This window comes from Oncorhynchus kisutch, linkage group LG8, assembly GCF_002021735.2.
Source record: "Oncorhynchus kisutch isolate 150728-3 linkage group LG8, Okis_V2, whole genome shotgun sequence".
In the NCBI taxonomy this organism is placed as follows: Eukaryota; Metazoa; Chordata; class Actinopteri; order Salmoniformes; family Salmonidae; genus Oncorhynchus; species Oncorhynchus kisutch.
In genome coordinates this window covers 41,645,109-41,658,220 of record NC_034181.2, presented here as the reverse complement: position 1 = coordinate 41,658,220, position 13,112 = coordinate 41,645,109, and the positions used below count along the sequence as shown (strand labels likewise).

The following is a 13,112-nucleotide window of genomic DNA, read 5'->3' as shown; positions in this document are numbered from 1 at the left end:
TGGTTCAATGACATATTCAATTAGTTTTAGCCAAATTTGAATAGGTATTTCATTTGAATTGTTTTTTTAATGGCGTAGAATGCCCTGCTTGCTTTCTCTCTCAGTTCATTCACTGCCTCATTAAGGTGTCCAGTACTCTATATATTTTGTACCAATTGAGCACTTTGGTCTAATTCCATGATCTGGATCTTCTCTGGAAAATCATAATTTTTTCTCTTTTGGGGTTTACTGCCAGGGCCCAGGTCTGGCAGTACTGCTCTAGCAGGTCCAGGCACTGCTGTAGGCCATGTTCTATCTGTGACAGCAGGCATAGGTCATCTGCGAAGAGTAGGCTGTCTCTCTGTGTGTGTGTGTGTGTCTGTCTCTATATGTGTGTGTGTGTGTGTGTGTGTCTGTCTGTGTGTGTGTCTGTCTGTGTGTGTGTCTGTCTGTGTGTGTGTCTGTCTCTGTGTGTCTGTCTCTGTGTGTGTCTGTCTCTGTGTGTGTCTGTCTCTGTGTGTGTCTGTCTCTGTGTGTGTCTGTCTCTGTGTGTGTCTGTCTCTGTGTGTGTCTGTCTCTGTGTGTGTCTGTCTCTGTGTGTGTCTGTCTCTGTGTGTGTCTGTCTCTGTGTGTGTCTGTCTCTGTGTGTGTGTGTGTGTGTGTGTGTGTCTGTGTGTTTGTGTGTGTTTGTGTCTGTGTTTGTGTGTTTGTGTCTGTGTGTTTGTGTGTTTGTGTCTGTGTGTTTGTCTCTGTGTGTGTGTGTGTCTGTCTCTGTGTGTGTGTGTGTGTGTGTCTGTGTGTGTGTGTGTGTGTGTCTGTCTCTGTGTGTGTGTGTGTCTGTCTCTGTGTGTCTGTGTGTCTGTCTCTGTGTGTGTGTGTGTCTGTCTCTGTGTGTGTGTGTGTGTGTGTGTGTGTGTCTGTCTCTGTGTGTGTGTGTGTGTCTGTCTCTGTGTATGTGTGTGTCTGTCTCTCTGTGTGTGTGTCTGTCTGTGTGTGTGTGTCTGTGTGTGTGTGTGTGTCTGTGTGTGTGTGTGTCTGTCTCTGTGTATGTGTGTGTCTGTCTCTGTGTGTGTGTGTTTGTCTCTGTGTGTTTGTCTCTGTGTGTGTGTTTTTCTGTGTGTGTCTGTCTCTGTGTGTGTGTGTCTGTCTGTGTGTGTGTGTCTGTGTGTGTGTGTGTGTCTGTCTCTGTGTGTGTGTGTGTGTCTGTCTCTGTGTATGTGTGTGTCTGTCTCTGTGTATGTGTGTGTCTGTCTCTGTGTGTGTGTGTTTGTCTCTGTGTGTTTGTCTCTGTGTGTGTGTTTTTCTGTGTGTGTCTGTCTGTCTTAAACACACAGCTACACTTGTTTGTCTCATGTCCTCTAGAGGTCAGTGGGGAGCATGATATATTTGACATCTACTCTGTATAAACCAACTGCATGTAAATAGTGTAGGCCACTACAATTCCACATTTTTAGTGCTTTTGATGTACAGCTTTGGGTTTTAAAATCATACATGTGTGGTTATGTCCTTGTCTCAGTAGCTTTCATTAGCCGGGAAAATCTATTTCCTGGCTATTAATGGTGGAGGCAAGACTCCGGTGCCTTACCCACATAGGGAAGGTCCTTGTTATTTCAACAGAATATGATCAGATAATTGTGTTCCCCTGAGAGCGGATGATGGGAGCTGACAGTGATCACTCACACACACACCTGTTGTTTGTGGGCTTTCTTTACTGTAAGATGGAGGTCATGTCGTTCACCTTTGTTGGATTGAGACGAGCACAGTAACCTTCTTGACTGTGTTTTAAATGGAGTCTAGGTAGATGGAGGAGCCCTCAGGTCAGGCTGGTGGTGCTAGAGGACCAGCCCCTTTGTTGTCAGATGGCATTTTGGCTCTCAGCGGTCACGCTGGAGGGGAGAGACAACAGAGATCTGATCAGCTTATCCTCGTTTGCTTCACTGCCACAGAGCCTAATCAATTGTTAATGACTTGTTGTGTAACCAGAGATGGGACTGAGAATTCCCAGCCAAACAAAGCCCAGGCAGGCTGGCGTAGGACTGTTGCTAGCGTAGCCTAGCTGAGTCGTTGTTGTTCAGTCACCGGTGCCTCCAATGCCATCCTGGCTGAGTTCTCCTAGGTGCAGGTTACCATGGTGACATTACTGCTGAGTGCCTCCCTCCGTGTGGTTCGTCATACCTGAGACACGCCAGTGGATTCGTTAGCTGATTAGAGCATGGTGACGGATTACCCTTGCTCTTTGCATTACAGGAGAGTCATCCAGGCCTTCACTGTATGACACTTAGTGATGCAGTGCCTCGCTTTTCATTTGACAACTCTCTCTTTAAGGATATGCCTAAATATAGGTTAGTACAGACATCTCCTCTCTCCTTCTGTGTCTCTCTCAGGATGTTCTCAAATGGGATAAAGTCGAATGAAATGATGCGCCCAATGAAAGCCGTAGGATGACACGGGATGGTGTTGACACACTGTGGCTCCTCCCACTAATTGTCTCGTGTCTTACTGTGGGACTGGAGGGCGAGAGGCTGGCCATCATGAGCTGAGCTCAGAGTGGTTGGGTGGGTGGGAGGGGGACCTGGAGCCTGTTGGAGCAGGAGAAACGGGGAATGAGGACCCCTGGTTGTGAGGACGAGGCCCAGTGCACCAGGAGGAACTCAATACCGCTAGCAGGTGGTCCACGTGAGAACCAGCAGGAAAAACCAACAGAGAGGAGGATATCCCACCAGTCTCATTCATACCAATCTGACGTTGTAAAGAGAGAAGAACGGGATAATTTCCGCTGTAGTTTGAACACAGCCGTGAGTCTTTGATTTGAGGTTCTACTTCTAGGTCTACATACTGGCTCGATCAGCACCACTACTCAATGGTGTGTGCCAAACTCCAGATTTTGTGTGTGGTCAAACGTACATGCAGCACTGCGGTCCCGCCAAAAAATAAAAACAAAGGCCAATCACTGTTCATCCATTCTGCCTTACCTGCCCAGCCCTGCCCTACCCTACCCTACCCTACCCAGCCCTGCCCTACCCATGCCAGAGGTGCTCTGTAGGGGAGCTGGGGTCTGCTGCATTATCAAACGCCTCTCCCTCCTCCAGCCCTGTCGAGACCCATTAATAATTCCCCTCCCAGTCACTCTGCAAATGTCATTGGAGGGGAAGGCCTGGAATAGAGAGCCCAGAAAATTCCCCACAAATTACAGCAGGAAAGGAGTAATGCCTCCCAAGAGACTGTCATAATTGGAAGGGATGGTTTCTTTGCCAGAAGCAGAAATGTTTGGAAGGTCTTTTGAAGGACTAATTTGCTTGAAGGTTCCCGTTTTAGAAATGGGAGTCGACTTCAACCAGTAAAACCCAACCTCAAGTCACCTCATCACCGAGTGCTAGGCTATGGTCAACATCTGCAATGTGACGTTGTGAATGATTCCCTCCTTTTTTGTGCATTTTAGTAGTCAAGTGTCACGCATTTCTTGGACACATTGAAGATTTCCTTTCTGTTTGCATGGAGCTCGTGTTTAATTGTGGAGTTGGTATAATTCACATGGCACAAATATAATGTAGGCTGTAAAATGTAACAAACTGTAAATTAAAATTACCCTTGGTTAGGCTACTCTAGAAGGAATAGACATTTTCTTTTTTCAGGAGCGGTGCTTGTGCAATATTGCAGATGGATATTTTTCTCTTCTGGCTGAGCAAAAGTTTTATTTTTGGCTCATGTTGTTCCTTGAAACAGACTCTGTTAGGACGACTAGCATCGACAATTTATTCAGGAAACGGTCCATTTCACAGATCTGTGTGCACGGCGCAGCTACATTAGCTATGGTGTGATGTCTGTGAGCTGTTCATTTGTTTAGTGTGTGAGCCAGTAGGAAAGGAAGTGTGAGACCGATCCCAGTGAAAAGCTGTTATTGGATTTTATGTAACAGTCTCTGTCCAATGATCAAGACTGGGAACTGCCAGGGACCTCACAATACAATATTATCACGATACTGTGTGCTGATATAATATGTATTTGCGACTCTTATGATTCTCACAGTTCAATATGTATTCAGATTCTATACTGTGATTTGTTGTGGTTCGACGGTCCAAACATCTGCTGCAGAGGGACAAGAGCAGGCCATGAGAAAATGACTTCAGTCATGAAATGAACAGTGCTGAAAACAAATTGGCTCCATGTTTAAAGAGAAGATGGAGAACAAGCTATGAAGGAAAAATACTAGAGTTTTGGTGCAGGTACAGCCGAACTAGCGCAAAAATTGCGATATTGTCAAAAGGATACGATATGTTGTAAAAAATAATGTCCCGGTATGTAGCTGTATCGTTCCCCCCCCATCACTACTGGTGATGTATTTTTGTCCTTAATACCCACAGCCTTATACAGTCTTTTCCCATCTTTCCTCCCACTGTCTTCTTCTATGGCAGGTATAGTTCATTCATTTGCTCAAATAATAATTAATGCAATTCATTAATTATACAGGGAAGTAGCCTTGCTTAGTATTTAGGATTGCAGCACCATCATTATCTCATCAAATGATTGTCGCTGAGGCTGTATCTTGTTTCTCCCCCCCCCCCCCCCCCCCCCCCCCTCCACTACTCTAACACAGACAGGTCTAGGTCTTAGAAATAATCCAACTCTTTTTAAATCTCTCTCTAATCTGGGCAGTCTCTCAAAAGCACATGCTCAGCTTTCCCCTCTGAACTCGCGGCCGCTCCAGTCATGTCATTTTATGTGGAATACAGTTTTTTTTTTTTTTACGCCCGCCAACAGTTTCCATGGTAACAGGGACTTAGGGGAGTCGCACATCAACGCCGCTGCTTCTGCTGTGTGTGCACAGCGAGCAGATGTGCCGGAGAGATCCACACAACAATGCACTGCTCTCTCCAAATGCCACGGATGAGAGGAGACGGAGAGCACTCAATCAATATAATTTTTCTCTTGTTGCTCCACCATTTATATTGTGTTATTTTTTTTTTTTAATGAAAGGATAGTCTGAGTGAATTTTCACTCTCTGGTTTCTCTCCTCCCCCCTGGGCCACGGCGACTCCCCTCTCTCCCTGTCCAGGGCTTCCTGAGTCGCAGACTGAAGGGTTCCATCAAACGCACCAAGAGCCAACCCAAGCTGGACCGCAACAGCAGCTTCAGAAACATCCTGCCGGGCTTCAAAACCGCGGACAATGACAGGTGAGATGCAACTGAACAAGTACTTCACATACACACACACACACACACAAATATTTTCCAACGGGTCTAACTATACATTTGAGTGAGTTTTTTTTCTCTCGCTTGAGTAGCCTTGTTTCACTGTCAAAAATCAAATGAACCATTTAGTGTTCAGCGAAATAACAACGCAATGTCAAATACAGGAAGCCTAGTCAAATAATTAACATCCAATCACATTAACCGTTACTCTCTCACGGGAATTCCACTAACGGTATGTAGCCAAACGTAGCTGCTGCTCATCCTGTTTGCTCCTGTTTGCTCGAAAATTGATCAATGTTTTTTTTTTTAAGTACGGCCCGCGTCCATAGAGACACATACCAGCTCTACTGGTAGTACTGCTACTACCAGAAGTACTGCACCTGTCGACTACACAAGTTGTTCTGCTTCCACAAGCACATCCAATGCTAGCATCAGTAATTCTACATTTGTTGTTAGACAAGCTAGCGTGGACACCGACAGTTGTGAATCTGATGCAGCCGAAGAGCTACTGCCCCTTAACCGGGAAAGCACCGAACAACAGACAGGGCCATTGGATCATCGAAGAGGCGCAAATATGATGAGAACTACATTGATTTTGTGGTTCACTTATATTGGGAGTAGTGCCTTTCCTCAGGCACAGTGTGTTATATGTGCAAAAGTACTATCTCACAACTCGGTGAAACTCTTGCGCAGACATTTAGAAACACAACATGCCAATTTGAAAAATAAGCCGCAGGAGTTTTTTGAGCAAGAATTAAGACATGTATAAAACAACAGATACCATTAATAATAAGGGGCTAGAAGCGTCTGATATGGTGAGCTACCGAGTGTCTAGGACAGGCAAGCCCCATACTATTGTGGACGACTTAATTATTCTTGCTGCCGCGGACATGGCTGGGATAATGCTGGGGGGAAAAGCCCCCAAAAACTATACAGACAATGTCTTCATCAAACAACACTGTTTCACGACGCATCAATGACCTGGCAGGAGAAGTTATGAAACATTTAATGCTTCGCATACAAGCCAGTGAATTCTATGCGTTACAGCTGGATGAGTCAGGGCCTGGCACAGCTCCTGGTATATGTCCGTTACATTTATGGGACGCCAATTAATCCTATAGGTCAATTAATACTCTTCTGGAAACCAGGACAACAGGAGAGGATTTTTTTTAAAGTACTGGACAGCTTTGTGACATCAAATGGACTTTGGTGGTCAAGATGTGTTGGTATCTGAACTGATGGCACAAAAGCCATGACAGGGAGTCATAGTGGAGTGGTAAAGCACGTGCAGGCAGTTGCTCCCGACGCCACTTGGGTACACTGCTGCAGCATCCACCGAGAGGCTCTTGCTGCCAAAGGAATGTCTGACAGCTTGAAAGATGTTTTGGACACTACAGTAAAAATGGTTAACTTTGTTAAAGCAAGTCCCCTGAACTCTCGTGTATTTTCTGCACTATGCAATGATATGGGCAGCGACCATGTAACGCTTTTACAACATACAGAAGTACACTTGTTATCAAGGGGCAAAGTTTTGACACGTTTTTTTTTAAATTGAGAGATGAGCTTAAAGTTTTCTTTACTAACCATAGTTTTCACTTGTCTGACGCTTGCATGATGATGAGTTTCTCACACGACTGGCCTATCTAGGTGATGTTTTTTCTCGCCTGAATGATCTGAATCTAGGATTACAGGGACTCTCCGCAACTATATTCAATGTGTGGGACAAAATTGAGGCTGTGATTAAGAAGTTGGAGCTCTTCTCTGTCTGCATTAACAAGGACAACACACAGGTCTTTCCATCATTGTATGAAATTTTCGGTGCAAATTAACTCAAGCTTACGGACAATGTAAAATGTGATATAGCGAAGCACCTGAGTGAGTTGGGTGCGCAATTACGCAGGTACTTTCCCAAAACGGATGACACAAACAACTGGATTCGTTATCCCTTTCATGCCCTGCCTCCAGTCCACTTACTGATATCTGAACAAGAGAGCCTCATTGAAATTGCAACAAGCGGTTCTGTGAAAATTTAATCAGAAGCCACTCCCAGATTTCTGTATTGGGCTGCGCTCAGAGCATCCTGCCTTGGCAAATCGCACTGTTAAGACACTGATGCCCTTTGCAACCATGTACCTATGTGAGAGGTGATTCTGGGGCGGCAGGGTAGCCTAGTGGTTAGAGTGTTGGACTAGTAACCGGAAGGTTGCAAGTTCAAACCCCCGAGTTGACAAGGTACAAATCTGTCGTTCTGCCCCTGAACAGGCAGTTAACCCACTGTTCCTAGGCTGTCATTGAAAATAAGAATTTGTTCTTAACTGATTTGCCTAGTTAAATAAAGGTCAAATAAATAAATAAAACAATTCTTGGCCCTCACTAGCATGAAAACTAAACACAGGCACAGGCTGTGTGTGGAAAATGATTTAAGACTGAGACTCTCTCTAATACAACCCAACATTGCAGAGTTATGTGCATCCTTTCTAGCACACCCTTCTCATTAACTTGGTGGTGAGTTATTCACAATTTTTAATGAACAAATATGTTTTTTTATGTAAGATGGCTAAATAAAGAGCAAAATTATTGATTATTATTTGTGCCCTGGTCCTATAAGAGCTCTTTGTCACTTCCCACGAGTCGAGTTGTGACAAAAACTCACACTCATTCTTATGTTTAATAAATGTATCGTGTGCGTGTGGCAGGCTTACAATGATTGCACAAAAAAATAACATTTGAGTGTGCGCTGACCCTGGTGCTAGAGGGGGTAGGTACGCAGCTGGAGGTTGAATGTTTGAAGTGGTACGGGACTGTAAAAAGCTTGGGAACCACTGATCTATTGCAATTCAAGTGGATGTTGGAGGGCGTTTTTACTGAAGAATGTGTTTTTTTCATATGATTGTGTTTGACTTTTCGTGGTTTGTGTTTGTTTTCCAGGTATTGTGTAATTGTGTATATCGATACTGCGCGTATAGTGTAATTGTTGTTTTTTATGTTAGGTCGTCATTGTAAATAAGAATTTGTTCTTAATTGACATACCTGTAAAAAATCAAATAACTTCGGTCCTTCTCTCCGACCGTCATGCTGTGGGGCTGTGTCACCTCACTGGGTGGTAGAATGACACTCTTCAGACAGTATCGTGGTTGCTGACTGTTGCTGTGAATCATTTGACATTTTATTCATTTAGCAGACGCTCTTATCCACAGTGACTTAGAGTCATGCAGGGATTTATATGGTTCTTAACCTACACACACAGTACAGGCTCTTGTTGAGTTGGGAGAGGGATTGGCTGAGCTGTGCTGTGCTGTCAGGAGATTTCATCCACCATTACACCTGCCCATTATCCCGGGGCTGGACGAAGAGGAAATCCTCCTCATGGCAACCACAAGGCAGGGGAGCCTGATTTATTATCTACACAGCCACTAGTGGCCATGCTTGTTTTTTTTTTTTTTAGGCAAGTCCGTTAAGAACAAATTCTTATTTACAATGACGGCCTACCCTTGCCAAGGCCAAACAACGCTGGGCCAATTGTGCGCCACCCTATGGGACTCCCAATCACATCCGGTTGTGACACCTCTAGCACTAAGATGCTGTGCCACTCAGGAGCCCAGTGTGTAATGTGTACGCTCTACTGGAGTAAGGGAAAGAGGGATACCTAGTCAGTTGTACATCTGAATGCCTTCAACTGAAATGTGTCTTCCGCATTTAACCCAACCCCTCTGAATCAGAGAGGTGCGGGGGGCTGCCTTAATCAACATCCACGTTCAGAATGACAGATTTTTACCTTGTCAGCTCGGGGATTCGATCCAGCAACCTTTCGGTTACTGGCCTAACACTCTAACCACTTGGCTATGATGCAGTGGACCACAGATGCTTGAATTGTGGGTGTTACTTTTGAGGGTGTGTTTGTGTGGGTGTGTTTGGAACTGGCATCCTAGCTCCTGGCTCTAGTAGTGTAGAAGAGCAGACCGAGGGGGTGCCATCATCACCAGTCTATGGCAGGTCCACTCAATTAGTTTACACAACCCACTGAGTGAGTGTTTGTGTTTCTATAATTACATGGACTTCCCTCAAATATAGAGGTTGAATGAAGTGCCTATATCTGTTAGTGATTGGGGGGGGGGGGGGGGGGGGAATCGATACAGTTACTTATTGGAATATTATTTTGAACAATATCATATCGATACTTTGACTCCAAGTATTGTACAACGGTACTAGCTAGTGGTATTCGGCTGTACGTGTGCCAAAACTTCATCCCATAGCTTGTTGTCCATCTTCCTTTTTAAATAGTGAGTCAACATGGTTTCAGCACTTATATTTCCCTAACTGATAAACTATTTTTCTGACGCTTTCTCGTCTCTCTGCATTATACATATAGTGAGCAGTATCTTTAGAACATAAAATTGCAATAAAATCGCAGTATTGAATCGCAATACATATGTGACCGACCGGCTCGATTCAGTCTGTTGAAACATATGAAATGGTTTTTTTAACATTAGATAAAGTTAGAGGCTCACTCAGAGCTAGAAAATGGTATATCAGACACTACAGTTGAGGAACAATGGGAAAGTAATTCTGCTTTGAAAGTTGATAAACTTGTAAACTCACTTTTGAGAAAATGGCCCTTGAATGTTTTGGTAAACCTACTGGAGAGCTCTTCTTTGTCTACACCCATTCAGCATTGTTCACACCCTCTTAAGCCGTAGCCCCACTCATCTCTTTAAGGCATCACATGTGAGGCAATGTACTAAACAACCAAGATTTAAAGGCTGGTTTATACTATGTCTATCGACAGTTGTATCAGTGACATCAGGAACATTCTATTGTCGTCCAACATCAAACCTGTCGTTATGGAAAGTTATAAACACAGAAACTACAGGCTGCAAGACATCAGCAGCCTGGAGGTCCAAAATAGCATAACTGGTGTATTTTAGCACCAATAAACCCAGCCGTTTAAAAATGTATTTAGTATATGCTAGTCTAGCAAACCAGGCTACTAAAAGCAACTTTCTACGCAATGTTTTTGTTAGTTTCAAGCTAGCCAGTTCAAATATTGACCATATCATATAGCTGACAACGTCTTTATTTTAGTTCATTTGTCCTCATTATTACAGGAAAATAAACTCACAATAAGATCATTATTTACAAGTTAATGGCGAGCCAATTACAGAAAATAGCTTACAGTTGTGAGTGTGATGAAATGAAAGCAGGGCATTCTATTGGAGAATTTTAGAACTTGAACACTGTCTTGTTGGCCCTATGTTATACGTTTGGTGCAGGTCATGTTCTTCACATTAGCGTCTCTGGTAAAATCAAATATTTGTGACAATGACAGGATACAGAAGGTCTAGTAAAATGGTTACTTGCACAGTGATGTTTTGTTTTAAACATGTAGCTAACTAGCTAAACAATTAACAATAATCCCAACTCATAATATTCCAACCCTGCATGAATCTGCAGGTAGCTAACCAACTAGGTTCAACGTTAGCTAGCTAGCTAACATTAGGCTATAGCTAGCAATTCAAATGGCTCTGTTTAAAAATGTATTTTGTTTGTCAATCTAGCAAACCAGGCAACTAAAAGCAACTTTCTTAACATTGTTTTGGGCCGTTTCTAGCTTGTTAGTGTTAGAATTGCGTCAATTCGAATCTGGTATCAGGATAAATATGACAATGAGTCACCGATTGTATACTATGTATTTTTGATTAGCTAAGCAATAAGTGGTAAATGCAATTTTCGTATATACGGGCTCTCTGTCCCACCTCGCAGGGCAAAACAGAGAACTGACTGGTTCCTGACAAAGATATTATAATATACCCAGATGACAGTAGTAGTTCCTGCTTCCGAGCGGCCTGTCAGAGTAGAGACTGGGCGTGGTTTAAACTCACCCAACCTATCGTTGATTGTTGTCGTACGAGCTGGTACCAGCCCCCGGGCGCTCCAGTTGATAGATGTAACTTGCTGTATCGAATATCTATGCGCTCATTCCCTAGATACCGTTATCACATATCTGGTTTCTGTTATTGTTAAGTTTGAGTTCTAACAAAAACAGTCTGTGGTTTGCTACACTACGTTATATATGTGTCCATTTTTATGTTATTCTGTATTTTTCCATCATGTGAAAGGCCCATGGCCTTGAAACTGTTAACAATGTTTCAAGTCAGCTATGTTGCATAACGCATACATACATCCACACAAGCCAACAGCAGATAATATTCAATCATATATATGGTAACGGGCTATAGTGCATAACACAGAAACCTCATATTAGCTAATGTTAAGTTAACTAGCAATGCAAATGGCTCTGAGATATGAATAATATTACTACACAGATCATACACTTAACGTTAGCTAGCTAGCTAGCTAGCTACAGTACGCTTTAACTTGAAATTAAAATGACTTTCTGACCAAATTAAAAACTTACAATATCTGAAAATGTAGCTAGCTAGACTATCTTACATGGATGGACGCTTCTCCCTCTGTCACGGATGCATGGTTGTCCTTAGTTTGAACATGTAATCCCTCTGCATTTTCACAAGGATCCAAATAGGTCAGATCAGGTTTGCAACGACTGACTTTAGCCAGACCACCTCTCACACGCAGGGACGGGTTAACAACTCATGCCTTGTTGTAAATCAAGGTAGAAGATTCAGGTCCCCCTCTCCAAATTCACTGATAGAATTTTGTTTCAACAGACTCTTGCCGAAGGTCTAACACGTTCTAAAGCAAATACTGGAACAATATTTAGATATTTTGAACGTGGGAAATGGTCAGAGGCGATCTATAGAACACTCAAATAGTTTATTTAGTGATGTTTTTCAAAATATTAAAGGAAACACTAACTTAGAAAGTATTCCTACTACATGTGTGAAGTGTCCATCCTATGCGTTGTGCATGTAATATGAAAATTGTGTTTTTGTTAAGAGGGATATGATTTGAGAAACTGTAAGATAATTGACAAGTACAAGTTACGTCCCTGAGTGAGGTCAGAGAGCGTGTCAGCCTGACGGAACCGCCCTTTCTAGCAAACTTTATGAAATGATGGGTTAAGAATTAACATATCGGACCAGAGAGACGTAGAGCTTCAGCTCACGTTTAAAGTGGCTTGAACTCTCGCCTCCCGAACAATCACTGGTACGGCTGATTAGCTGTCCTAAGTAAAGTATCTAGAAAAGCAAATTGAAGTGGGACCATTCTACTACTCTGCTCAAACCACCGTAGTACTCTACTCTCATCCCCCCACTAGGAACCGTCAACACGGCTGGCTAGCCCATCTTCAAAGAGGCATCACCATCTGTTCAGGACTACACGACAAGTGACCGGATACCGAACAACTACAGAAAAGGACAACAGAAGACTTGTGGAACCATTTTGGGACAAATCAGAGCCTTACAAGCGTGCCGCTAAAAGGCACAACCTCCTTTCCAAGGCTGCCCGGTTCTAAGAGAGATACACGGTGAACCAAGGCATTTTCACGTAAATGCATTCATCATTTCTTACTCCAAGCGGGTGGCGGTTCGTGTGCAAAGTATAGGAGTATTAATAAGTGAGAGTCATTTTTACATGTACCAAGTTTGTGTCTCTGTCCCTCTCTTGCCCTCTCCATGTAATTTGTAACAAGCAGCCATATTGTTGCCAGTCCGCTAGGGACCTGTGTTTTTATGTATTAAGTGTGTATGTTTATCCTGTGTTACCATTTAGTTAGCTAGTAAATAAATAAGCCAATTTGTTATGTACTGTACTGAATCATATGTAAGGCTTGGGTTTTTGCAGAGGCAAGGAGGTAATGACTGTTCAGAAGGATATGATGCGAGGTTATGATTAATAAGTTGACTGTCTATAGATGTGATAGGTAAGGTTCTTTACCGTTTCTGAACATGTGCCCTCTCATTATCAAGCCATTATCAGCCATCTCATTATCAAGCCTGTATGATGCGTTAATATAGTGGGCT

The 13,112-nt window shown here is 43.2% G+C and overlaps 1 protein-coding gene across 1 annotated transcript in view; it reads left to right on the top strand.

Annotated features, from left to right (window-relative positions):
• LOC109895640 (disabled homolog 2-interacting protein) overlaps positions 1 to 13,112 on the top strand; it is a 51,404-nt gene that overhangs the window by 4,090 nt on the left and 34,202 nt on the right. Inside the window, exon 2 of the mRNA XM_031830398.1 lies at positions 5,033 to 5,151. Within this exon, the coding sequence (XP_031686258.1) occupies positions 5,033 to 5,151 (119 nt within the window). The remainder of the gene's footprint in view (positions 1 to 5,032; positions 5,152 to 13,112) is intronic.